Source organism: Diplodia seriata, assembly GCF_021436955.1.
Source record: "Diplodia seriata strain FDS-637 chromosome Unknown scaffold_3, whole genome shotgun sequence".
NCBI lineage: Eukaryota > Fungi > Ascomycota > Dothideomycetes > Botryosphaeriales > Botryosphaeriaceae > Diplodia > Diplodia seriata.
Window position 1 is genome coordinate 2,617,477 of NW_027117310.1, and position 24,862 is coordinate 2,642,338.

At 57.9% G+C, this 24,862-nt stretch overlaps 8 protein-coding genes and 1 non-coding gene across 9 annotated transcripts; 5 read left to right on the forward strand and 4 right to left on the reverse strand.

Moving 5' to 3' along the window:
- Nucleotides 1-335: 335 nt before the first annotated feature.
- On the forward strand, nucleotides 336-1,258 carry SLS55_003497 (uncharacterized protein; the record flags this gene model as incomplete). The annotated part of the gene is made up of 2 exons (XM_066774972.1): nucleotides 336-778; nucleotides 862-1,258. 2 exons carry the CDS (start codon nucleotides 336-338, stop codon nucleotides 1,256-1,258), a joined length of 840 nt encoding a protein of 279 aa, XP_066635091.1.
- A 2,870-nt stretch (nucleotides 1,259-4,128) lies between these two features.
- Nucleotides 4,129-7,009, forward strand: SLS55_003498 (uncharacterized protein; the record flags this gene model as incomplete). The annotated part of the gene is made up of 5 exons (XM_066774973.1): nucleotides 4,129-4,749; nucleotides 4,799-5,389; nucleotides 5,441-6,108; nucleotides 6,186-6,882; nucleotides 6,932-7,009. 5 exons carry the CDS (start codon nucleotides 4,129-4,131, stop codon nucleotides 7,007-7,009), a joined length of 2,655 nt encoding a protein of 884 aa, XP_066635092.1.
- Nucleotides 7,010-8,749: 1,740 nt separating this feature from the next.
- SLS55_003499 (uncharacterized protein) lies at nucleotides 8,750-10,249 on the forward strand (the record flags this gene model as incomplete). The annotated part of the gene is made up of 1 exon (XM_066774974.1): nucleotides 8,750-10,249. The coding sequence occupies one exon, from the start codon at nucleotides 8,750-8,752 to the stop codon at nucleotides 10,247-10,249; it is 1,500 nt and encodes a 499-aa protein (XP_066635093.1).
- Nucleotides 10,250-11,952: 1,703 nt separating this feature from the next.
- SLS55_003500 lies at nucleotides 11,953-12,055 on the reverse strand. Its single transcript has one exon. It is a non-coding gene; the product is annotated as a tRNA-Glu (tRNA).
- Nucleotides 12,056-12,389: 334 nt separating this feature from the next.
- On the reverse strand, nucleotides 12,390-14,117 carry SLS55_003501 (uncharacterized protein; the record flags this gene model as incomplete). Its single annotated transcript, XM_066774975.1, has 3 exons — nucleotides 12,390-13,067; nucleotides 13,116-13,544; nucleotides 13,608-14,117. 3 exons carry the CDS (start codon nucleotides 14,115-14,117, stop codon nucleotides 12,390-12,392), a joined length of 1,617 nt encoding a protein of 538 aa, XP_066635094.1.
- Nucleotides 14,118-15,852: 1,735 nt separating this feature from the next.
- SLS55_003502 (uncharacterized protein) lies at nucleotides 15,853-16,986 on the reverse strand (the record flags this gene model as incomplete). Its single annotated transcript, XM_066774976.1, has 3 exons — nucleotides 15,853-16,108; nucleotides 16,180-16,802; nucleotides 16,978-16,986. 3 exons carry the CDS (start codon nucleotides 16,984-16,986, stop codon nucleotides 15,853-15,855), a joined length of 888 nt encoding a protein of 295 aa, XP_066635095.1.
- A 1,668-nt stretch (nucleotides 16,987-18,654) lies between these two features.
- On the reverse strand, nucleotides 18,655-20,195 carry LTV1 (the record flags this gene model as incomplete). Its single annotated transcript, XM_066774977.1, has 2 exons — nucleotides 18,655-20,068; nucleotides 20,176-20,195. 2 exons carry the CDS (start codon nucleotides 20,193-20,195, stop codon nucleotides 18,655-18,657), a joined length of 1,434 nt encoding a protein of 477 aa, XP_066635096.1.
- A 280-nt stretch (nucleotides 20,196-20,475) lies between these two features.
- SLS55_003504 (uncharacterized protein) lies at nucleotides 20,476-22,573 on the forward strand (the record flags this gene model as incomplete). Its single annotated transcript, XM_066774978.1, has 2 exons — nucleotides 20,476-20,607; nucleotides 20,657-22,573. 2 exons carry the CDS (start codon nucleotides 20,476-20,478, stop codon nucleotides 22,571-22,573), a joined length of 2,049 nt encoding a protein of 682 aa, XP_066635097.1.
- A 557-nt stretch (nucleotides 22,574-23,130) lies between these two features.
- SLS55_003505 (uncharacterized protein) lies at nucleotides 23,131-24,777 on the forward strand (the record flags this gene model as incomplete). The annotated part of the gene is made up of 3 exons (XM_066774979.1): nucleotides 23,131-23,247; nucleotides 23,315-23,776; nucleotides 23,941-24,777. 3 exons carry the CDS (start codon nucleotides 23,131-23,133, stop codon nucleotides 24,775-24,777), a joined length of 1,416 nt encoding a protein of 471 aa, XP_066635098.1.
- Between the last annotated feature and the right edge of the window lie 85 nt (nucleotides 24,778-24,862).

Below are 24,862 nucleotides of genomic sequence, written 5' to 3' on the forward strand. Positions count from 1 at the left end.
ATGCGTCCGTACCTGTCCATATGCCTCCATGGCCCATCTGACCTGCTCGAACGGGACATCACCGCAAGACATCGCACCTTATCGCGCGATATTGGCCTTTCTCCTCGCACGAGCATCCAGATGCCATCCCGGCTGCAGAACCCGGTACTCATCGCCAAAGGTGGACAGACAAGAGCCAACACCACCGGTGTATAAAAGACCCTGAGGACCGCCATGGAAGGAAATGCTCTTCACCACCACCAGCAACCCCCCAGCCTCCAGCTCCCCGGTGCACTGCCTTCTCCAGCTTCTTGCGTCTCATAACCCCGGCCCAACCACCCTCCCCAGCAGCAACCATGCAGTTCACCACCCTCCTCCTCACCGCCACCGCCCTCCTCGGCAACACTGCCCTCGCCGCCCCGAGCGGGGCGGCCATGGGCCACGGCCTGGCCGCCCGCGTCGCCACGCGCACGCAGCGCCAGTCGCAGCCGCTCTCGCGCGTCGGCAGCGGCGCGGCCAGCGTCGAGGGCCCCGTGTCCAACGGCAACGAGACGGCGCACGTCGAGTACTCGTCCAACTGGTCGGGCGCCGTGTACGAGGAGCCGCCGTCGGGCACCTTCACGGCCGTGGCGGCGACCATCACCGTGCCGGTGCCGACGGCCACGGCCGCGGGCACCTACTCGGCGTCGGCCTGGGTCGGCATCGACGGCGACACTTGCGGCAACGCCATCCTGCAGACGGGCGTCGACTTCACCGCGACCAAGTCGGGCAGCCGCACGACGTACTCGTATGACGCTTGGTAAGTTTTTGGAAACTCCCCTTCGAAGTCAGCGGGGGTTACAGAGAGAGAGAAAGAGGACTTCGTACTGACTGAAGATCCAGGTACGAATGGTACCCCGACTACGCCTACGACTTCAGCTCCTTCAGCATCAGCGCGGGCGACGTCATCGCCATGTCCGTCACCTCGTCGTCGTCGACCAGCGGCGTCGCGCTGCTCGAGAACCTCACGACCGGCAAGAGCGTCAGCAAGTCCATCACGTCCAGCTCCGCCCTGTGCGGCGAGAACGCCGAGTGGATCGTCGAGGACTTCGAGTCCAACGGCGAGCTCGTCGCCTTCGCCGACTTCGGCACCGTCCTCTTCACCGGCGCCTCCGCCGACACCACCACCGAGACCATCGGCACCAGCGACGCCACCCTCATCGACATCAGGCAGGGCAGCACCGTCTTGACGTCCGCTTCCATCCCCAGCGATTCCGAGGTCGAGGTTACTTACGAGTAAGGCTTGTTGGAGGATGGCGGGTGTCTGAGATGTTGGATCGCGAAGTACCTCCTGTTATCGTTGATGAATGAGTTTGAGGCTGGTTCTTGCAAAGATGTCCTTGGATGAGCTGGGGGCGCATGTGGCTTCATCGGTAGACAACATGAGACCAGTTTTCTGCCGCGGGTTTGAGTAACGCGTGATTGCCGTGGGATTCGTGACACCTGAGCATTTTCGTACGGGAAAACATATTGTCTGTGTGGAAGAACAATTAGCATTCAAGTTGACCCTTGTGTGGTCTAACACTGGGAGCGCAGTATCCGCAAGCTGTAGGAAAGAACATTTCAGCGCGCCCGGAGATTGCTTTCCTCGAAGGCTCTTTGCAAAAGTCAAGATTGGGGTATGACAGTATTCAAACAATGTACGTACCTGCGAGATACGAGCAATATGACACGAATGGAACAAGAAAATCACCAGAAAGGAAAATAGTATCGAAAGAAAATGATCATTGTAGATAGCTGTGACGACGCTAGAGCAGCACCGATCCCTACCTTCGGACCACGAGCTGGCCACTATGCGCCAGCAGCTGCAACCACTTTTGTTTTTTCTCAGCGGGGTCTCGACAAGCAGGACAGTACAGCACTGGCTCATCTCTCTCGTTTGTGAGATCTTCCATCAAACCGTGGAAATGCTCCAGCGCGCATCCAAGACATAGGTGATGACCACACCCTGGAAGAACGATAGGTACAGGAGACGGACGACCGGGATCCTCCTTTTTCTCCTTCCGAGCGTTGCGGTCAGCCTCTTCGGCACGGAGTTGATCCGGAGTAATGTCGCTGAACTTTCCGGAGCAAATAACGCAGGTGGAACTGGTACCGTTAGGAAGGTCTGTCACCGGTACATGCTGAACTCCCAGGCGCCTATTGTACACCTGAAGATAGATGTGTTGAGCTTGGTTCGTGAACGGCATTGCAAGACTTGTAGAAGTGACGCAGATGTTTTGTCCAAATACCGAATCTTGAAAGTGCAAACAGAGAATATATACGAGACTTGCACAACCAAGGTGCAATGTTAAGACTCCAAGGAGTTGTTTTTGAAAGTGACAGGGTAGTCATCACAAAGGAAAACAAAGAATGAACAACGGAATTTATCGTCACCTTGCCATGCTGCCAGGCATGGGCACAGAACACGATGCCACGTCTCCATATCACCGTAGAAAATAAGACGGCAGAAAAAAACGCTGGAGTCAACATTCACACACTGTTGGGTGGAAGGCTATGCGTGAAGTATTGCGTTCCAGCGTTAGACGAGATCAAACAAATGAAAGGAAGACGAGACACCACGTACCCCAAGAAATATTGCGCCTCGGACGATCACCACTCTTTGAAATTGGACGCACACCGTCTCTACAATAAAATAGAAAGGAGCCGCTTTCAGGTTGGTCTGCGATATTGGTGACTTCAGCAGTGAAAAGGCAGCTGTCTGCTTCCGGTGACACCTTCCTATTGTTTGCAGCCACCGAGCAGTTGCCGCTTCTTTGTCCGTTATTGTAGCGGCCGCTTCAGCCTTCTGCAAGCGTGCCAACCTGACAAGGCAACAAGACACGCAGCTGACAGTTCCGCTTAGGGCTCCAACCGCGGCGCAGCATTGGGGTTACTACTGGGCCGAAGTCCTTGCCCTGCCTCAGCCCCAACCCTACACGTTGTCTATATATGTTCGGGAAAGCCGAATGCATCGGAACGCAGGGGCCGCAATGGTCGATGATCCGCGGGCTAAGGCGCGGCTGTGATCGTCAACTCGTGGCTTGGAGAAGGTGGGGTCGGCACGAGCCGCAGTCGTCGCACAAAGTCGATACGCGGGTTCCTGTGCTCGTCAACTAGTATGGTGTGAGGGGCAGTTCGAGAGCGAAAGCGAAGGGGTTAGTGCTCCGCGTCAGACGAAGGGTTGGACGTAAATAAAGAAGACCCGGGGGGAGGGCCGCTGGTCAGGCGGCGGAGGGATCCCCACGATCACCGCGAGCATGCGCCAAGGTGAGATGGTCTCGTAGCCAAGTTCTTAGCGTTGCGGTCAAGCATCCGGAGTCTGGAGCGGGGCCGGGCTTGGTGTTGCTGTCGCAGGACCAGACAGCGCGCGACTGCAGCGGTCAAGAGTTGCGGCTCTACGCCGCTCGACGTCGACGAATGCGGCACACCCGGGCAATGTGTACCTGTAGAGGAGGGTTGGTGTAGCACTGGGTAAAAATAAACTAGGCAGCTACGAGGCGGTCCGTCCGGGCGGCGAGAGCGAACAAGGCGAGGGCAGGTGCGACATGCGCACGTCAGCTTCCACAGCCACGAAAGTCGTGGCCACGGAAGGTCCGAAATGCCTCGCCATATCGCCACGGGCTGTTCGGCCCACGCAAGACGCGCGACGCGAGGGCCCTGACTCGCGAGGCAGCATCGCGTATGCGCGACTAATCGGGTCCACAGGCGCGTGTGCGTGTCGGGTGGCCCTGGCAGATGGTGGTGCTGGGTTACTCATCAGTCGGGCGGCCGTGGTCGGCTGGCGGAGGCGGTGCTGATGGAAGGCCGACACGCCGATTTTTGGCTCTCCACGTCATTCTCAAAAAGCGAGCGAAGCCGCCGCAGCCCTGCGCACCGACGCTCCAGGCCGACGAAAGTCTTTCTGCGACAAGCAAAGGCGGTCGCGCGCGCCACCTGTGAAACGGCGCGAGGGCTTCAACGCTGTGGGGGCCGCTGCAGGAACCAAGACCAGCACAGGCACTCAGCCCGCTCTGACGCCTAACGCTCTCTCCCTACACGCAGAAGAAGCGCTCCCTCCCCGCCGTCACCCTCCAGAAGCTGCTCCACTTCGGCCGACCCTCTGCCTTTGCGCCGCCAGCACCACGAGGCATGGACGCCTTCGCCAACCCCAGCGCGCAGCCCGCCAACGCGCTGTCGTCCGCCTCCGCCTCTCAGTCGTCCGGCGGCACCCGCCAGCGAATCATCACTTCATGTCTCACGTGTCGTCGTCGCAAGGTTAAATGCGACCACAAATACCCCGTTTGCTCTGCATGCTCGCGCGGCAACCATGTCTGCTATTATGCCAACGTCCCCAACCAGCACCAGCACGACGGCCGATCGCCGCCGTCAGCCCAGCAGCCCTCGGCCAATCGCGTGCACAAGCACGCCGCCAGTCAGAGCAAAGGTCAGTCCGGCCATGCCGAGATCAATGCTCGTCTGGAGCGCCTCGAGTCGCTGCTCGAACTGGCCGTGAACAACCAGCCGCCCACCAAGCTCTCTGTGAACACGGCGAAACAGCCGTCCCACCAACAGCCGAACCAGCCCGCTCGTCGTGACACCTCCCAGAGCGACGTCTATGAAAGCAAAGAGAGAGCGGCCAGTTCCGCCTCTCCGAACAGCACCACCTCGGGCGACATCCAAGCTGCCGATGCTTATGACGGCACGCTCCTCGTGGAGAACGGCCAGTCTCACTTTGTGTCCTCTTTACACTGGGCCCTACTGACCGAGGAGGTAAGCTCGTGCCGATCATCCTCCTCGAATCTGCTAACTCTCCTCATAGCTCCAAGATATCAAAGCCATCCTGAGCACTGAGGGCAAACAGCCTGGCCAGGTCAGCGATTCAACAGCATGGGGCGGCATCCGTACGTCTCAGTCCCTGCTGTTCAGCAGTGGTCAGGCTGCTGGCGATACTTCGGTCTTCATGCCCGACACCCAGGAGGAGTGCTTCGAGCTTTTCACCACTTTCATCCAGAATGTGGATCCTGTCAGCCGTTTGGTGCACAAGCCTTCCCTGGGTAGGCGCTTCGCCGCCTTCACCCGAAGATGGCAGAACCTTACGCCGTCGTCCGCTTCGGCCCGTAGTAGCGAGAAGTACGACACCTGTACCCTTTCCTCGAGATATCCGCTGACGAACGACAGTTTTGAAGACCATTGGAATGAAGAACAGTTGCAGAACTTCGAGCCTCTGGCTTATGCCATATTTTATTCTGCTCTCAACAGCTTGAAGACCGAAGTTGTTCAGAACCGCTTCAAGAAAGACAAGCTATCGCTGCTCCGGAAATATCAGCAAGGTCTCGAGTTCTCTCTTCAACAAGCGGACTTCCTCACCACTTCAAGCATCGAAGTTCTCCAAGCTTTTATAATCTATCTGGTATGCGTGACGCTTCCACCAGATTCTGCTTAGCATGCTAATTTCTGCTAGACGGTGCAAGCCCGCGAAGACGACATGGGCCAGGTATGGCCACTTACTGGTGTTGCCATTAGGATAGCAATGCTGCAAGGCCTGCACAGAGAGCCTAGCTTCTTCACCTCATCGATGGATGAAGTTCAGGTAGAGATTCGCCGCAGGATGTGGCATCAAATCTGTCATCTGGACTGGAGGGCGTCAGAAGGCAAGGGTATGGAGCCAACCATTTCCGATGACGACTTTACCACCTTGTTGCCCCGGAATGTGAACGATTCCGACCTCATCGAAGGCCGGCCACCGCCAACCAACCCGTATCTGGAAGAAGAGGGCGTCACGGACATGGCTCTTCAGCTCTGCCGCTTGAGCATGATCCAATGCTTCCGGAGAATCGCACAGAATGCATACCGGCTCGATCGGAAATGCAAAGACTCTCGATTGCGAAACAGCAACCTCGACATTGTCCCGGAGCTTCAAAAACTCTTCGAGGAGACCAAGCAAATGGTAGACGAAGTGCATACCAAAAATGAACGTTGTACCCTCAGATATTGCCGCCTTGATGTTACGGTAGAACGAATGACGATCGGTCTGAGCGCTAATCTGGAATGGAGGTGCTGGCTGATCTTCTGGAGCGGTGTCCCGAAGGATCTGAGGAGAGTAGTGATTAACGATGATGTCCGCACCATGTAAGCTGATCCTATATCTGCCAGGCATTAGCATGAATATGTTTCAGCGAAAATCGGAGGGGCTGACATCTTCGCAGGATTCTGACACGATCGGTATCTCTCATCGAGTCGCTCAACCGAGTCTCTCACGACAAGGATGCCGAACAGTTCCAGTGGCACATTGGTGGACATGCCGCTTTCCAAGCCATCATGCATATCCTCGCTGAGCTTCGCGATCCTGAGTTCAGTGGTTCGAAGGATCCCGTAATTCGATCTCGAGCTCTACGCGCCTTGCATACAGTGCTGGGTCTGAAAGGCCGCTCGGAGTCGAACACTTGGGCAGTGATAAAGCGCATGGTTGACAGACTAGACCCCAGCCATGAACACGCCAAACCGGAACCCATGAGTGGTATCTCCAAGGAACGCTTCGGTGAAGATGAGCTGAGTGTCATGTACTTCGCCAAAAGCCCCAGCCCAGCCGCATCGCACAACGTCTCGCAGCCGTCCTCGACCAAGTCACCCCCTCAATCTCAAGTTCCGGCCCAGACGCCGCAAGCGCAGGCACCGGCCCCGGTCGCAACACCGTCCACGGTCTCACAACAGGATTACGCGTTCTTCTCGCCTGCCCAAGTCACAATGCCTGGCTCAGAAGTAAGAAGCAGCATCGATGCCAGGTATCAAGCAGGAAACCAGGGTATGGCAGGGTACATTGCAGAGATGGAACGGGGGAACGCCGGGCTGGGTGAGGCAAATACCAGTGCATGGTTGCAGGATATGGCCATGGATATGGACTGGGTAAGTAACCTCCGCGATGTTGAATTGGCCCAAACTTACCTTGCCTCAGGGGTTCTGGAACTTTGATCCTCTCCAGTTCGACGCCGGCTTCGGCCAGTTTGTGGGACCTGAAGGACCAGGTCAGTGAGGGGTCCATTGAGAGCTGTACAACGATGGATGGAACTACCAACGAAGACTGTCCCTCCACGGCCATTCAGCGGTCAACATCGGCAACCCGATACCCGTGATCTTCGCATCTTCGCCAGCTGGTGGCGGGAATAACGGATCTGATGCACTTCACCTCCGCCAAGCCGATGATCGAGAGCGTGCTCTCGCCGCACACGCCGATTCATTACCTCAAACGGCCAAATTATGTTAGCGCACAGAATTACAATACCCATCAGGACACGCAAATATGCTTACGGTCCAACGCAAGTCCCCATTCACGCAGGTTGCTTTGGGCTATAATTGCTGCTGCTTCGACCTCCGAGCTCCGAACACAGTCGTTATCTGAGCAGGCACGGAAGCCACGACTGACAGTTTCACTGAGAATGCACAATGGATAACAAATAAAGCAATTCACTCACAGGCTCCGCCTCCTGACCGGTATTTTTGCAGTGCTTCACCGCATGTCGAACTTTCATGTTGAGGTCGGCCCAATCGGGAAGTGGTAGTAGCTTTCGCCTGCTACCCCGGGCGGCCTGCGCGCACACCCCTGTCACTGGTCACCACCAGCCTGCTCCACCTGTGTGGCTTGTCTTACCTCCCCTTTCACCGGGCGAATCCGGTCATTAGCTGATGACGACTCTATTCGCTCGAATGGCACCTTCCCCACAGCCCTACGTTGATTAAAATGACATGGTGCGCTGGCCACGACCCACGGCGGGAACTCGGCGTAGTGCTTACGCGGCTCTACCCCATGCAGCCTTGTCAACGTATGGCTGTGCCAAGCCGCGTCGTGCCTCCGCCTCAGCCGCCCCTCCTCACTGGCCGCTCTCATGCCTCTGCAGGTACCGGCACCTCGTCCGGCTAGTCCCTTTTGCGAGAACCTTCGGCAGTACAAGCTTTGGCTTTGAGACAAAAGGTTCGGTACGCGCAAGCCTCGATCGAGAAGCTTACCCCTTCCGGCAGTTGATGATCTCCCAAGCTAATTCCAACCATAAGCGGGGTATTACGACTACTTTTAAGGCCTTGCAACACTAGAGGCAGCTTGTTAGATGTATGGTGAGGTCACGCTTAATGTACGGCGTCGTCGTCATTGGTAAAGCCTACCGAGGCCTCGTCGACACTGGCCTGCCTGATCACTTTTCTCCAGGTTGAGCATTGCAGCCTTTCAAGAGTCGTACGTTATACGCGCTGATCGCCATCCAGTGGAGTGAGACAAGTCCAATTCGAGATGAGCTCATAGCTTTCCACGCCATCGAGCAGTGTGCGTCTCGCAGGGCCTACACACGCACAATGTGTCAACCAGGCCCAGCCTCCCAGCATGTCCCCTCCAGTGAGCCACCAGGCCACCGTGCTTGCGTGCTCTGAACCCTCTCTGTCGTCTGCAACGTTGGTCATAGTCATGCCAATCACGCTCATCACTGCCAACTGTATGCTGTGCTTCGCCCCCTACACGCATACACCCAACCACCCCGCAGCAGCCGGCGGTGCAACGACACGACGACGGTTGGCCTCAACAATCCTACTTAAAGGACCATTGTGCCCGCCGAAAAGAACATCACCACCACAACCGGTCTTCACCTACCAACCACAACTACTACTACTACTCCATCACCTTTAATCCTAATCACCTCTTCACCACTGCCTTTTCTCACTTACTACCGAACCCTTCACCTCACCAATCCGCTCGTTCATCACCATGCGTTCCAACATCACCACCATCATGGCCCTCCTGGCCCTGGGCGCCATCTCCTACGGTGCTCCGGCCGGCCCTGCCAACGGTGTTGCTCCGGCTGGCGGCAACCCCCCGCCTCCTCCCCAGCACGCCGTCCGAGCCGCTATCCCCGACGACATCCGCCCGGCCGAGCCCCCGGCGGACGGCAAGCCTCAGCCGCCTCCCCAGGCCCGCGATGCCCCGGCCCCTCCGGCTCCTGGCAAGCCTCAGCCGCCTCCCCAGGCCCGCCAGGCACCTCCTCCCCCGCCGGCGGATGGCAAGCCTCAGCCTCCTCCTCAGGCCCGTCAGGCGCCTCCTCCCCCGGCTGATGGCAAGCCTCAGCCTCCCCCTCAGGCTCGTGACGCTCCCGCTCCTCCCCCGAAGGACGGCACGCCTCCTCCCCCTCCCCAGGCCCGCGATGCTCCTCCCCCGCCGGCTCCTGGCAAGCCGCAGCCTCCCCCCCAGGCTCGCGATGCGCCCGCTCCCCCGCCGCCTCACGGTCTCGTCGACGTGAACGCTCACGTCGGCCGTGATGCTCCCGCTCCCCCGCCTGCGGATGGCAAGCCCCAGCCTCCCCCTCAGGCCCGTCAGGCGCCTCCTCCCCCGCCTGCGGATGGCAAGCCCCAGCCTCCCCCTCAGGCCCGTCAGGCGCCTCCTCCCCCGCCTGCGGATGGCAAGCCTCAGCCGCCTCCTCAGGCTCGTCAGGCACCTCCTCCCCCGCCTGCGGATGGCAAGCCTCAGCCGCCTCCTCAGGCTCGTCAGGCTCCCCCGCCTAAGGACGGCACGCCTCCTCCTCCTCCCCAGGCTCGCCAAGCTCCCCCGCCCAAGGACGGCACTCCTCCCCCTCCCCCTCAGGCTCGTCAGGCTCCTCCGCCGCCGCCGGCTGATGGCAAGCCCCAGCCGCCTCCCCAGGCCCGTGACGCTCCTGCTCCCCCGCCGCCTAAGGGCCTCGTCGATGTGAACGCTCACGTCGGCCGCGATGCGCCTGCTCCTCCGCCGCCTCACGGTCTTGTCGACGCTCACGCCCACGTCGGCCGCGACGCCCCCGCTCCTCCCGCTCCCGGCAAGCCCGCTCCTCCGCCGCAGGCCCGTGACGCTCCGGCGCCCCCGCCTGCTGATGGCAAGCCCCAGCCGCCTCCCCAGGCTCGCGATGCGCCCGCTCCCCCGCCGCCTCACGGCCTTGTCGACGCTCACGCCCACGTTGGCCGTGACGCCCCCGCTCCCCCTGCTCCCGGCAAGCCCCAGCCGCCTCCTCAGGCCCGCGACGCCCCGGCCCCCCCGCCTAAGGACGGCAAGCCTCAGCCGCCTCCCCAGGCTCGCGACGCTCCTGCCCCGCCGCCGCCCAAGGGCCTCGTCGATGTGAACGCTCACGTCGGCCGTGACGCCCCCGCTCCCCCGCCCGCGGACGGCAAGCCCCAGCCCCCTCCTCAGGCTCGCGACGCCCCGGCTCCCCCGCCTAAGGACGGCAAGCCCGCCCCTCCCCCGGCCGCCAGGGCTTTCCGCGCTTAAATGCGAGGATGAGTGAACGAAGTGGACGAGTGGGATGAGTGAGAAACTGCGGAGGACGGAATGAAGCTGGCTCGATGGTCTCTTTTGCCGGCTCGAATCGTCACCTGTGCGGATTTCTCGCTGGTTGCGAGGATGTGAGGAGTTGGAATGAGTTTTTGACTGCTATTGCTGCTCACTACAAACTTGTATTTTACAAAAATATTTCTCTGGCTTATCTTTTTTCGGCTTGTTTTATGCTGTTAACGATATACTGTCGCTATAAAGTACCAATCACCAAACCTAAACATAGTCTTGCTTCTTATATATTGGTCCCATTGATGCTGCTTGTGACCGAATGGTGTATGAGATGCGCTGCTGGTAGTATGAATGTCGTTCGTCTCCACCGTTCCATCCTGAGCTCAACTCGCGAGCTGAAGCTGTCATCCTTGAACAGATTTTTCTTCCAGACGTGCTTTTCTGCTGAAACGCTCGTTCAACTACCCTGTAGCATATATTAGTCAGCTATCCGAAAGCATTTGCACTTATTTAATGTTCGTCGGTTGTGTAAGTCAGCAGTGACAGTCGATTGAGAGCTCCACGACATTGCACCTCTCTCCTCTCCAACACGCTTCTTGATAGAGTGACTTTAAGGGTACAATCAACTGCCATGGTCAAGCACGTGCAAGTTCAGGCGCTTTTCCTGGATGACGCGCGTACGGACGGTGCACCCGATGAGTTGCATGAGGTAGGCTTCACTCTGAAGCACAACACTTCGCGAATAAATGGTGCCATTACGCAGTGCATGCTTGCTTTTTCCACAACGGGACTGCTCGATCACGGTACACAAAGACAAGGATGCAACACTTCTAAGAGGGGAACTGTTTCCGAAAATCACAACTACTCCGCGCTACTCCGTGCAGAGTACATCCATACAAATTAAGGTGTATTACAATTACTTCATCACTGCCTAGCAATGATGAGAACTACCACCAGAGCCACGTAATGGTGCAGATCACTGTCTTTGATTTGTGATGAAACAAGGTAGGGTTTGAGCAATCTCCTTCCCAGATTTATGAAATCGGACATGCACTTTCATGATGTTTGCGTTCAACTGTCAAAGAAGTGAACCCCACGTCATCGGAATGGATTTTCTTTGCCGCACTGAGTGTTTTGGGTAGAACAGCACTTCATTTTATTTCCGTCCACAGTCCTGCCTTGATGCTGCACATGTGCGGCAATAATCGATTGCACACATCCGCCAGTCCAACAAACAACAAAGTGCAACGTGCACCTTCTACGACTACAAGTGTGGAATACCGCATGAAAGTTTGGGAAAGGGAGATGACAAAATGCCTTTTCTCCAAGCCGAATTCATAAGAGAGCGTGCTAATATCCCACAGTCAGTGAAAGCATTTGTTTTGATGGTTTCATTGTCACAAAACATATAGCCGCCTTCGAGTACATGCTCGAGGCCAATGCAGGTGGAGTGTAACACCTTTCGAGCCACTTTGAACAAAACAGCCGTCATCACTGCTTGCCGTGCCCACCTCACACTCCGCGTATTTTCGAGGTCGTATTGCAGCAAATGAAGAAGCCTGGCGGTCGGCCCCTTTTCGGCGCCAACCACAACGGCTACCCCAAACGAGGAAAAAAAATTTCTCCCACGCCAACCACAAGCGCAAAAGCAAAAGGTATCTGCCTTCTTAGAGGACAGCAAAAGGATATTCCGTCGCCGGGAATCGAACCCGGGCCTTGCCGGCACTTGATAAGTGAGATGGACTCCCGAATGCTGAGAGCGGCAAATCCTAGCCCCTAGACCACAACGGATGGTGGTGATCTACCTCAATTGCTCGAGGTGTCTCTCTCAGATTGTTGAGGGCTGAAATTGCTTGCAAAAAATATATTCTCCAAAACTTTTGAAGACAAATACAGTTCCATAGGTTTATTTGAATGTTTCGTGTTTAAATCTATGATGGGTACTAATCCATTAGTCAATAATGCATAATACCAAACGGCCAGATTCTATCTCAATAGAGCAATGCTACCAAGTCTCCCCAATAACGCCTTTTAACCCCGCGCTTTCACCAAAGCCTCTCCCCCATGATTCCAGCAAACATTCCGCGAACCATACACTGAAATAACCCAGCAAACCCCATTGCCATTAATCTCTCTTCCACCAACCCTTCTCCCTCACCCTCCTCAGTTCCCTCCACCTCACGCGCCCGCCAATCCACACGAACGCCGCCACGCCCGTCACCCCCGAAACCGCCGCGACGACCGCATTCATATCGCCATACCCGATCTTCTCCTTCAACGCGCCGGCCACCAACGGACCGATGGTCAGACCAGCGCTGAAAACCATACTGCTCAAGCCATACAGCTGCGCGTACGGGCCATCCTTGCCGAAAAACTCAGGATTCCTCTCATGGAACTTCTTGACGATGGCTCCCGCCTCGACAATGCTGGGGGCGCTGGTGCCCGCGAGGCCGACGCCGGAGAGGAAGAGGAGGGTGGACCAGATGGCGATCTGCTTCTTCGGGTCGCTGCACGCGGCGAGGGCCTTGAGGGCGGAAGAAGAGGGGGCTTCGTGGGGGTTGATGGAGGCGAGGAGGGCGACTGAGGAGGGCGACGAGGGACATGGCTTGGGTATGCGGAGTAGAATGAGGATGGGGACGAGGTAGAGGTAGGCGAAGGTGGCGACGGGCTTGGTGCCGGCGCGGTCGACAGCCCAGCCGAAGAGCGGGCCGAGGAGGAAGTCCGAGACGCCGAGGGGGAGGAAAAGCAGGCCGGATTTGAGGGAAGAGAATGTGTAGTACTGCTCCGCCACGGTTGGTACGGTCTGGACGTGGTTAGCTTGAGTTTGGCGTGTATAAGAATTGTGACTTACTGCGTCAAAGGCGCCAAGAAGGAATGCTTGAACCCCGGCAATAACAAAGGCAGTGATCAGGCCGGGATGCTTGAGACAAGGCAGCAGTTTGAACTTCTGCGCAATCGCGGGCTGGTCTGCTGAGATTTTGTAGTAGTCCTGCTCTTTCTTGGACAGGAGTGGTGTCTCTTCGGTGTCACGGTTGTCCTCGTTGGCTCCATCTTGGCGGTTTCTTTCGTGTTCGAGGTCCTGGTCCAGATCCCCTTGGGTTGGATCATTGGTCTCATAGCGTGCAGCGACCTTTTTCTCGATGACCAGCAAACGCATGATAAAATCAATTGCCAGAATTGCGAAGCCAATGCCAAAGACACCCGGATAGCCGGCTTTCTCGTAGAGGACTCCACCCAAGACCGGGGCCACCAGATTTCCCACGGAGATAAAACTGAATATCTTTTCAACGAGTCACCAGGTCAGCATATGTTGTTTTCGTCTGACGAATGACGGGCGACTCACAGATCCAATAGTCTTTCCCAGGTTCTCCGAGCCAACAGTTTCCAGGCACAATGCCAGTCCGATAGTCCATACCACGGCAGCAGCTATGCCTTGCAGGACGCGAGCAAGAACAAGTACAGCGATGCTGTTCCCGAGGAACAAGAGCACTGTTGCTGCGAGTAGGCTCAGCAGGCCCAACAGAAACGGAGCTTGGCGGGTGCTCACGCGGTCGGCCAACACACCAGCCACGGGGCTGAAGAGCACACTGGCAGCAGCATAGGCGGTGAGTAATCCGGAAACGTACGGCTGGACGTCCGATTCAGGGATTCCCAAGCGGTCATTGAGCATGAACGGGAGGATGGGAACGATCAAGCCGTAGAGAAACAGGTCGGTAAAGAGACCAATGGCCACAGTTGCAACGATGAAGAGAGTGTTGCTGCGCCATTGAAGGCCGGCTGGGGTTACGGAGTAGTCGGCAGATATCTGGAGGGTGTTGACAAGCTTATGCCATCTCTGTGAGGAGGGCGCCATTGTCGCGGCGGAGTGCGACGTCGGCTATTGTTGTTGTGCAACCTCGCTCGAGAGAACGGGCAGAGTGGAGCCTGCGGTGTAGAAGGAGAAGGGCACGGAGAGACAGAGGAAGGTCGGGTCAAGTATGAGCTAGGGAAAGCCGTGGCACCCGCGTAACGGCGCGATAGCTGTTGGGACGGTGCGGCAATGGCTCGAGAGCTCATCCGCGTCAGGAGAGGCCAATTAAACGATGCATGGGTAGCAGCGAAGGCGTGCTGATCTGCGGTGGGCGAGTGCGGGGCCTGGGGAGTGAAATTGCGAGAGGCGTGGTGGTGATGATAAGGACTAGCAACAGTACGCGCAGGAGGTGACGACGACGTCATGATTAGGAAAGCACGCAATCGGGCTCAGGCCGTCCCTTCCCTCGGGGTCGGCCGCGTCGAAGCCACCACAGGAGGTACCTCGCACCTCGCACCACCGGCGCGGACACACTTGATCTGCCAGCAAAACTTGGATTGATTCCGGGCTGCAGGTCGTGCAGCATCGAAACTGACTGGTCTTTCCCTGCGTGCGGAGCAACTCCCGCCGACACCAGTCTGCACGGACCCGTTCCCCGACGACCGACTGCCGCGCGCGCAACCACCCCTGCCTTTGCTTTGCAAATGCCCTCCTCAAAATTTTGGTCCGCCGAAAGCCCCATCTGCCGGGTTTTGTGTTCTTGAAGGCTTCATAAAGGCTTCGATGCACTTGCGGAATTTCAGCTGGCCGCAGCCGGCAGTATCAGCCGACGAGAGCTTGTTGTACGGCGCCCTATGCCCAGGCGATCGGCCAGCCTTCCAGGGACTCTGGATGCCCAGCTTTCCCCACGGAAAACACCACAGCAAATTTGCAGCAGCCAAGAAGGCCAAGGCCATCAGTCGCCAAGGCCTCTAGCGCAGACGTTCGAACTTATGCACCGTCCTCGACGAGGCAAAGAAACATCCAAAATTCCCTAGCCCTTGCTTGCCACCCGTCTCCGCATATCCCGCCAGGAATTCCAGATGCCCCATTTCATCTACATTCTTCTCGCCAGCTCCAATCTAAACCCATTCAATCTAGTCTCTCCTCTCTCTGTCTCGTCCTGCTCTTCTGCTTTGCCATCCTGCCACCAAGTTGCCCGTGAAACCATGGTACGCCGAGACCGTCGGTAACCTTCCTAAGCGTGTGTCAGCACTTTGCTGTCTAGGGCTCACCTCATCCTTACATATATATTTACTTTTTGCATGTACAGTCGATGAAACTGCCACGGTTGACTACACATGATTTCACTATCCTTGACACGGTAGCTAATCCCAGGTCTGGATGCAAATGCACAGTCAAACCTGACGTCTACATCCGGACATTTGCTTAGACTGCTTGTGATATAGTCACGCTTGCCTTAAGTTAAATGAAATATCTAGCAGGCTGACGAGACTTAAAGCTCATACCGTTAGCATTGCTGCTTGAATATTGCATGAGCGAGCCATTCTACCTGTGCCATTCAGCAAACATTCTTAATATCATCCACAGCCAGTCCCCTCCGCCTGAGAGTTTTGGAAGCTCACGCTTTTGGGAGCATATGATTTAGAAACTTATCTGTTACAGCACCGTACGGAAGAAGAAGCTAATTAATTCGCAAGCATTTGTGAACAAAAGCTTAAAGCATTCTCAATCATTTACATTGTCTCTACCATCTCCATTCAGCACCCCCAAGACATCCTTCCTCCGGCTGCAGACTTCAAATCTTGATGTAGCACCGACCACTCTTCGGCATGATCAGGAAGAAGTTCACCACGTCCATGCTCTCCGGCGTCGTCCTCTCCGACAGCCTCACACCCTTCAGCTCCCTGAAGAACACGGCCGTCGCAAGTCGGAGTTCCATCAGCGCCAGGTGCAAGCCCAAACAGATCCTCGTGCCCGCGCCGAACGGCATGAAGCTCATCGACGAAGGCGAAGTATTCGGCGGCAGCGAGAGCCAGCGATAGGGATCAAATCTGTTCACGTCACCCGTCAACAACAGCACCGTAGCCGCACCTGGGAGCACGAAGGGGGCAGGCAAACTTACCTCTCAGGATCCGGCCACAACCCCTCATCCCGATGCAACGACCACGCCTGCGTGCTCACCGTCGTGCCGGCGGGCAAAAAGTGCCCGGCCAGCGTCGCGCCGCCGGGCGGCACCGTCCGCGGCAAGCTGCCGGGTGCGGCGCCGTACAACCTCAACGTCTCGTTCACGACGGCGTTCAGCAGCGGCAGGGCCTCGCACTCGCGGTCGCCGAATCCGTCCTGCAACCCCGACCCCACCTCCTCCTCCAGCGCCCTCTGCAGCTCTGGCCGCGCCAGGACCGCGTGCGTCAGGTACGTCAGCGACACGGCCGTCGTGTCGGCGCCCGCGACGATCAGGTTGCCCGCCTCGACGCGCACGTCCAGGTCGGTGAAGGGGAAGGGGCTCTCGCGCTGCGCGTCCGGGTCCAGCTGCGCGAAGATGGACGCGCCCTGCCCGTTGGCGCCTTCGTCCTTGCCCGAGGTGATGGCCCGCGTGCCGTACGCGAGCAGCCGGTCGTTGGCGTTGAACATGGCTTGCAGCTTGGGGTGGGGGATGAGCTTGCCGACGGCGGCGAGGAGGGGGAGTTCGGCGCGGATGCCCGAGCCCATCATGGTCGATTCGAGGGTTTCGATGTATTCGTTTTTCTGGTGAGTTGGGTTGTGTCAGCGGTTTATTTTTTGAAAAAGTGTGAGCAGGTTGGAGAACGAGCTTTCTCCATCTCTCTCTCTCTCTCTCCTCCTCTTTCTTACCTTGCCGAGTTCGAGCATGCGGAAGCTCTCTCCAAACATGAGATGCCCGCTCACATCCGTTGCCAGGAACGTCCACCATTTCATGCAATCGCTATCCTCGCCCCGCCGCAGCTCCTCGCCCATCCTGCGCACCGCGAGTTCAACCTTTTCTGCAGCGTAGCACAAAATCAAGCCGTCAGCACAACCACTTCATTGACACCAACCACACAGCGCCCCCCTTTCCCCCCTTCTCGAAAAAAAAAAACGAGAAATCTTTTCCCAGGAGAGTCGGAAGAAAAGGAAAAAAGAAAAAAAAAAAGAACCACACAACTCACCCCTAACCATACCCTCCCACCTCCCCCTGACCTCGCCCTTCCCAAACGCCCTTGCGAACAGCCTCCTCCGCGCCGCGTGCCTCTTGGCGTCCACCATGTCGAACATGCCCTCGGCGTTTCCCCGCACGAACTTCTTGTACCACGCGCTCTTCTCGAAGCCGCCGCCGGGCTTGTGGATCGCGCGGACCGCCCGCGCGTCCGCGACCGCGACCTCGTCCGGCGCGATGCGCACGACGGGTCCGTAACGTGCGTGCAAGCCGTGGATGTGGTGCACGCGTTGCCCGCTGATGTTGGCGAGCTTGAGCGGCAGGTGCGTGACGTGCGACCAGGCGGGGCCGGGGAGGGACCGCAAAGGGGAGGCTAGGGCGCGGTGGAGCTTTTGGAGGAGGAGGAGGAAGGTGGTGAGGCCGATGAGGAGGGCGGCCATTGATGTGGGGGAGCTGCTGGCCAGGATGCTCGAGACGGTGGTTGTGATGGGAGGAGGCGCCATGGTCGGTTGGATTCGAATTCTTCCACTGGAGAGTGGTGATCTTTTTTCTATTTCGGGAGAGCGGGATGGTTCGCCGCTGTCGAAAGAATATATGGGAGGGATGACTCAAGGAGAACGCTGGTTAGATGACTCAATGGGAACGCTTGGGGGAAAGAGAGAAGGTTGAGGTTCTCCACAGCTGAGGACGAGGACTGCGATTGATATATAAAGTCGACCTGATCTTCCTCGCGGACGCCGGAAAGTTTAATGCCCGAGTGTCCGTCGGCTTGCATTGCCTTGGAGTCTTCCAGGTCAAGTGTGAGGTCATGTAGGAAAGCGAGGTTCCACCATCCTCCGCTGTAAGTAGCGCAAGTAGCAACGGCCAATCAGAGCGTACGAAATGTTATTGAACTAGCTCGAGGTACATTGAGTATTCGGGCTGGGGATGGCCCGTATTTCGTGGGGAGTTGGCAGCCACAACCGCGCCGCTATTAAACCGTTCCGTCATGTGGAGCCGAAACTGCGTGCCGTAAGTATATGAATCAGTGTCACGGCGCACCCACTTTGCTATTCACGACTTGCCGCAGATCTGCGGGGCAGGTGGAACTATAGGTACTGCGGGTGGACAGTTTCAGTCTCAGGAAATACGGACGATGCCCTCATCCTGAACGTTCACGAAGACTACAGCCTCTTCCGTGGGTTTGCGAAGTGCTGACTAAGTCATTGCCCACAACCCGAAGGCACTGCAACACCCGCTCTCGCAAACAATCCATCTTCTACGTCGTCATGAGTGATGGAGCTGACTGTAAGTTCTCATTATGCTTCGTTCCTGTGCGTGTCTAGATATCACTTTTTGCGTCCCACGCCTGTGCCAATAACCCTTTTGAAGCCCGAAACGCCTACCAATAGCTGCGCCAGCAGCAAATGCGGCGGAAATGCCATCTACTATGCTCTACTATCCTTTTTAGCGAGCCTTGGAGCCCTGCGTGAATCTCGCAGGTCCCAGTCCTTTTCTGACCTCGTCCAGCTGGGCCAGACCATCCTTGTACCCATTGTGCTTCTTTCCTCTCTTCATGTGGCCGGTCTTTGATGAGAACTCGTCCAGAATGGAGTCAAAGTCGCTCCTCAGTCCAGGCGCTTGACTCGAGGTTGATGCCTTGCTGTATACAGAAAGACCGGACATTCCGGACATGCCAGTCATGCCTGACATCATGGACATGTTGTCGTCTCCGCCATAACCGTCATCGGCGTAATCCTGCTCATACTTCTCGAAACGCTCATCCAACAGCGACAATTGATCCGTGCGCTGCAGGGCGGAAGAAGTCATACTGTAGTTGGACGTGGACGTGAGAGCACCCTTTCTCTTCTTCTGCCGGCCGCCCGTCACCGAGGAAGCGCCAGTGACGAAGGACTGTAGGTCAGAGGGAGCGCCGGTCTTCTTCTGGGCCTTCTGGGCCTTGGCGTCCTTCTTGAACTTGCTGAACTCAGCCATCCAGTCGCCGTCCCCGTGGTCCTCGCCTTCCTCGCCGGCAGGGCCTTCGGCTGGCGGCAGCTTGACGCCCTCTTCGGACACCGCGCCCGTTGGGGACGGTGCCTCGAAACTGGTCATGTTGTCCGCCTTGACCGTGTCATCCGTTGCCCATCCATCATCGTCATCGTCCACAAAGTCTCCCATCATCTCCCAGCTCTGCTGATCCACCTCTTTCGTATCCTTCGCCAGCTCGTTGAAAATGTCATCCTCATCCTCGACGTACGCCTCATCCTCCAGCGCCTCCAAGACCTCCCTCAGACGCGGGTCCATGTCCGGCTGAAAGCCAGCGATGGCGTCGGGAACGTCCTGCTGGTCCTGATAGCTGCCCTTCTTGTAAAACTCCGACGGCGCCAGATCCTCGCCGAACAGGTCGGCCGCGCTGCTCGCGCTCGCCGCGCTCGACGTGCTCACGCCGGCGTCGCTCCGGCCGTCGTCTTCCATTCCCATCCCGGCCAGCATGTCCTCCAGCTTCATTTTACCCTTGCCCTTGCGCTGCTGCTCAGCCTCAGCGTCCTTGGCCGGGATGAATGTGGCGCCGCTACTGCCGCCGAGGTCGCGCAGGTGCTGCATGTAGTCGTACTCGGAGTCGTCGTAGAAGATGCCGTAGTTGGCCGCCTCGCCCTCGTTGGGGCGCACCCGCCCGGCGAACTCGGGCTCGAGGTCATTCCGCGACCTTATTTTCCCACCGCGCACGCTACCCTCGCCGACGTTGTTGTTGTTGCGGTTTTTGTTCGAGTTGGGCGCCGCCCTTTCGGCGAAGACCATGTCCGGAGCATTGGGGTCGTGGATGCGGGGGTCATTTTGGGAGCGGTAGACGAGCTGGAAGTTCTGCGCCGTCTTCTTGTCGCTGTGTTGGTTTGTTAGCGGGACATGCGTGCGAGCGGGGTTTTTCTTCGCTCCTCTTTTGGGCGGCGGTGACGGCGAAGGAGGTTTGGAAGGGGGATTAAGGCTTACAAAACCTTGCGGCGCGGCATGGTGGGCTACGTGTATTCGAGATTGCTAGTGAACAAAGAGTGGCGGTCGTCCGAAGGGTGCACGGAGTTAAGGCGCGGGTTGGTCGTTTGGTGTGGAGTGTGGGAAATGTTCGCGTTATCGATGCTGACAAAATGTTGCGGGCGGACAAGAAAAATCCGATTGTGACGCAGTCTGTGTCGCCGCCCGAGAAACACAAGACCCCTCCATCTGCGGTCCTCCGCAACAATACACCACACACCATCTTTCCACACCGGACATTCGCAGAAACATACCGCCAACATGGGTCTCCCGAAATCTAAAAACCAGGTCGGGCTGGGCAACAGCCTGATGAACGACCGCTTCGGCAAAGGCAAGGGCTCCGACATGCGCCGCGGCAACGCAATTGAGCGGACGGGCCAGAACGGCGAGAAGGTATGCGCAATTCCCCTCCAAGAAGGGCGCTCGCTTACGCAGTCTCCAGTACATCACCAACCAGAAGAAAGATGCGTCGTGGGTCAAGATGCGCAGTGTCACGGAGCAGGCCGCGCTCGACGAATTCCTCAGCACCGCCGAGCTCGCGGGCACCGACTTCACGGCCGAGAAGATGAACAACGTCAAGATCATCCACAAGGACCAAAAGAACCCGTACCTACTGTCCGCGACCGAGGAGCGCGCCGCCGTGCGCAAGATGAACGCCCACCGCAAGAACCTGACCGTGCCCCGCCGCCCGCCGTGGAACGAGCACACGACCCCGAGGGAGCTGGACGAGCGCGAGCGCGAGAGCTTGCTGCAGTGGCGCCGCGGCTTGGCCGAGCTTCAGGAGAGCAACGACCTGCTCATGACGCCGTTTGAGCGCAACATCGAGGTCTGGAGACAGCTGTGGCGTGTGATTGAGCGCTCGGATCTGGTTGTGCAGATCGTGGATGCGCGCCACCCGCTGCTGTTCCGTTGCGATGACCTGGAGAACTACGTCAAGGAAGTGGATCCCAAGAAAAACAACTTGTTGCTGGTGAACAAGGCGGATATGATGACGTTCGAACAGAGGCAGATGTGGGCGGATTATTTCACGGAGAACAAGATCAACTACAGGTTCTTCTCCGCCGAGTTGGCAAGGGAGATGAACGAGGCAAGAGATCTGGAAGACGAGGAGCTTGAGTCGTCTGATGACGAGGTTGAGGCAGGAGACAAGTTGGCCGAAGAAGCTAAGAAGTTGGATCTCCAAGAGAAGGAGGACGAAGAGAAGAAATGGGTTGATGAGGAGACGGTAAAGGTGGAGGAAAGTGGTGTGCCTCTCCCGAGCTCGGAAGAGGAAGCCGTTAAGGCGGACCAGAACGGTGTACCGCTTACAGGCTCTGAGGCTACCCGTATTATAACAACCGACGAGCTGGAGGCTCTGTTCCTCGAACATTCACCCGAAGTGGCCACGGGCCCCGACGGACAGCCCAGGAAGACGCAAATCGGCCTGGTCGGTTATCCCAACGTCGGAAAGTCGTCTACTATCAACGCTCTCATTGGTGCCAAGAAGGTGTCCGTGTCTGCCACCCCCGGAAAGACCAAGCATTTCCAGACTATCCATTTGAGCGACAAGGTTGTGCTTTGCGATTGCCCTGGTCTTGTTTTCCCCAACTTCGCCTCCACCAAGGCTGAGCTTGTCTGCAGCGGTGTCCTGCCCATTGATCAGCTCAGGGAGTTCACCGGACCTGCCGCTCTCGTCGCTCAGCGCATTCCGCAAGCCTTCCTCGAGGCAATCTACGGTATGAAGATCAAGATCAGGCCCGAAGAAGAAGGCGGTACGGGTATCCCGACCGCGGAAGAGATGCTCTCCGGCTATGCCATAGCCCGTGGTTTCTCAGTACAGGGTTTTGGCGCGCCGGATGTCTCTCGTGCGGCTCGCACCGTGCTCAAGGACTACGTGAAGGGCAAGCTCCTTTATTGCCACCCGCCTCCGGCTGATCCGCCGATCGATGGTAGATGGTTCAACCGCGACCTTTACGACGCATCGCACCTCCCCGAGAAGCGCCGCGCTGCATTCGCGATTGCAGAGGAATCGAGCGTGGCAGGCGCACCTAGTGACGACGTCTCGCTGATGGACGACCCCGAGGTCGTGCCGCTCAGGAAGAACAAGGTGCAGGGCGAGAAAACTCGCCAGCTCGACAACAAATTCTTCGCACCGAAAGGCAACAGTGGGCATCTGAATATGCCTTTCCACGACAAGTACACCGAGCAAGGTCAAGCTGCTGGAAAACAGCTGAGTGGACGCAAGGCCCTGACGATGGAGGCTTTGGATAAGGATGTTGACCCCTCGGAGCTGAAGAAGGGCAAGAAACACTTCAAGGGCAAGAGGAAGGTCAAGGTCAGGAACCAGGGCGGAGGTTACGAGAACAGCTGGGTGGTCTAGGTTGGGGTTGATTTGTTCAGGACTAGTCCTGCCCTCTCGTTTTCAATCGTTGTGAGGCTCCAGCATTTTTGGCGTTGCTCGGTTTGGGTTATTGATAGGACGGATGGCTGATGACTGGGTCATATCTCATGGTATATCATTTCCAAGGAATGGTGGTCTTTTAGAAGTATGGCCTCAAAAGTAAAGTTGTGAATTGCCGGATACGGCTAGGAGAGGGCCCAAGGGCCTGGAATGTAAATCTGAATTCAAGCTTAAGGCGGCGGTCAGAATCATCTGACTGCCCTGTATCCTCGGTGATTAGGTTGGGGTTCGTCGGCAGAGCGTTGGCGGTGGTTCGACTGGGGCGTGATGTCAAGGGGCCTCGGTAGTTTCCAACGTTCCCCGCAAATGCAGCCACTGAACGCCGAGGGTCCCACAGCCATCCAACTAATCGCCGCCCTACCTCCGCGTACGAGCTACTTACTACTCTGGGGCCCCGGCTATTCCAATCCAGCCTCCCCCAGCTTCTCCTCCCACTCTTTCCCCTTTCCCTCCGTTGACGCATTGAACCACCAGCCATGTCGGACTCGAAGTTACTGATCAACAGCGAGAAGGGCCATGTATCCGCCTCGCAACGCATCCCGCCCATCGCTCTGCCCTACGTCAGCGACCGGGCCAAGAAGACTCTCGACATTGTGAGCAAAACACGGCACCAATGCTCCCCGCCACTGCCGTGGACATCTTCTCTAACAACATGAACAGGTCGAGAAGTTCGTCGAAGAAGAATGCATCCCGGCCGACTCGGTATACCTGCAGCAGATCGGCAACACGCCGCAGGAGCGCTTCTCGGCGCACCCACCGATCATCGAGGAGCTGAAGAAGAAGGCGCAGGCGCTGGGGCTGTGGAACATGTTCCTGCCCAAGGGGCACTTCAAGGAGGGCGCGGGCTTCTCGAACCTCGAGTACGGGCTGATGGCGGAGCTGCTGGGCAAGTCGCGCACCGCCTCCGAGGCGACCAACTGCGCCGCCCCGGATACGGGCAACATGGAGGTGCTGGCCAAGTACGGCAACGAGGCCCAGAAGCGCCGCTGGCTCGACCCGCTGCTGGCCGGCAAGATCAGGAGCGCCTTCCTCATGACGGAGCCGCAGGTCGCCAGCTCGGACGCTACCAACATTGAGCTGAACATGCGGCTGGAGGGTGACACGTGGGTGCTCAATGGACAGGTGAGTTTCCATATCCTCTCTTTCCTGCAATCTTCCATTCTCTCCTACTACTTTGCATTTTCCTACCCCTCCGTTGCTCCCAATCATACCGTCTCCCCACAATCACCACCACCCCTCCCCACCAAGCCCCTCCCACAGAATCTAACCACCTTGCCACACGACAGAAATGGTGGTCCTCCGGCGCCGGCGACCCTCGCTGCGCCATCTACGTCGTGATGGGCAAATCCGACCCGGCCAACCCGGACCCGTACAAGCAGCAGTCGGTCATCCTCGTGCCGGCCGACACGCCGGGCGTGACGGTGCACCGGATGCTGTCGGTCATGGGCTTCGACGACGCGCCGCACGGGCACGGCCACATCTCGTTCGACAACGTGCGCGTGCCGGCGTCGGCCATGGTGCTCGGCCCGGGGCGCGGCTTCGAGATCATCCAGGGGCGGCTGGGGCCGGGGCGCATCCACCACGCGATGCGGTCCATCGGGGCGGCCGAGCGCGCGCTCGAGTGGCTGCTCGCACGGCTCAACGACCCGCGCAAGCGGCCCTTCGGCGCGCTGCTGTCGTCGCACGGCGTCATGCTGGACCGCGTCGCGCGCTCGCGCATCGACATCGACGCCGCCCGCCTCATGGTGCTCAACGCCGCCATCAAGATGGACCTGGTGGGGCCCAAGAACGCGCTCAAGGAGATCGCAGAGGTCAAGGTGCTCGTGCCGACCACCGCCCTCGCCGTCATCGACCGCGCCATCCAGGCCTACGGCGGCGCCGGCGTGTGCCAGGACACCCCGCTCGCCGGCATGTATGCCAACGGCCGCACCATGCGCATCGTCGACGGGCCCGACGAGGTGCACGTCTTGCAGCTGGGCAGGAACGAGAACAAGCGCGGTAAGCCGCTGGGCGAGCGCATCGAAGCGCAGAAGGCCAAGGCGGACGAGCTGTTCAGGCAGGCGGGGCTGACGAGGACGGATCCGCTGAGCTTGGAGAGGAGTACCGGCAAGGCGAAGTTGTGAAAAAGGGGTGGTAGCATGGCAGATTGAATGGAGTGAGCGATCTCCTTTGCTGATGAAGCTGTATGTACCTTTGGTTGCGAAACTA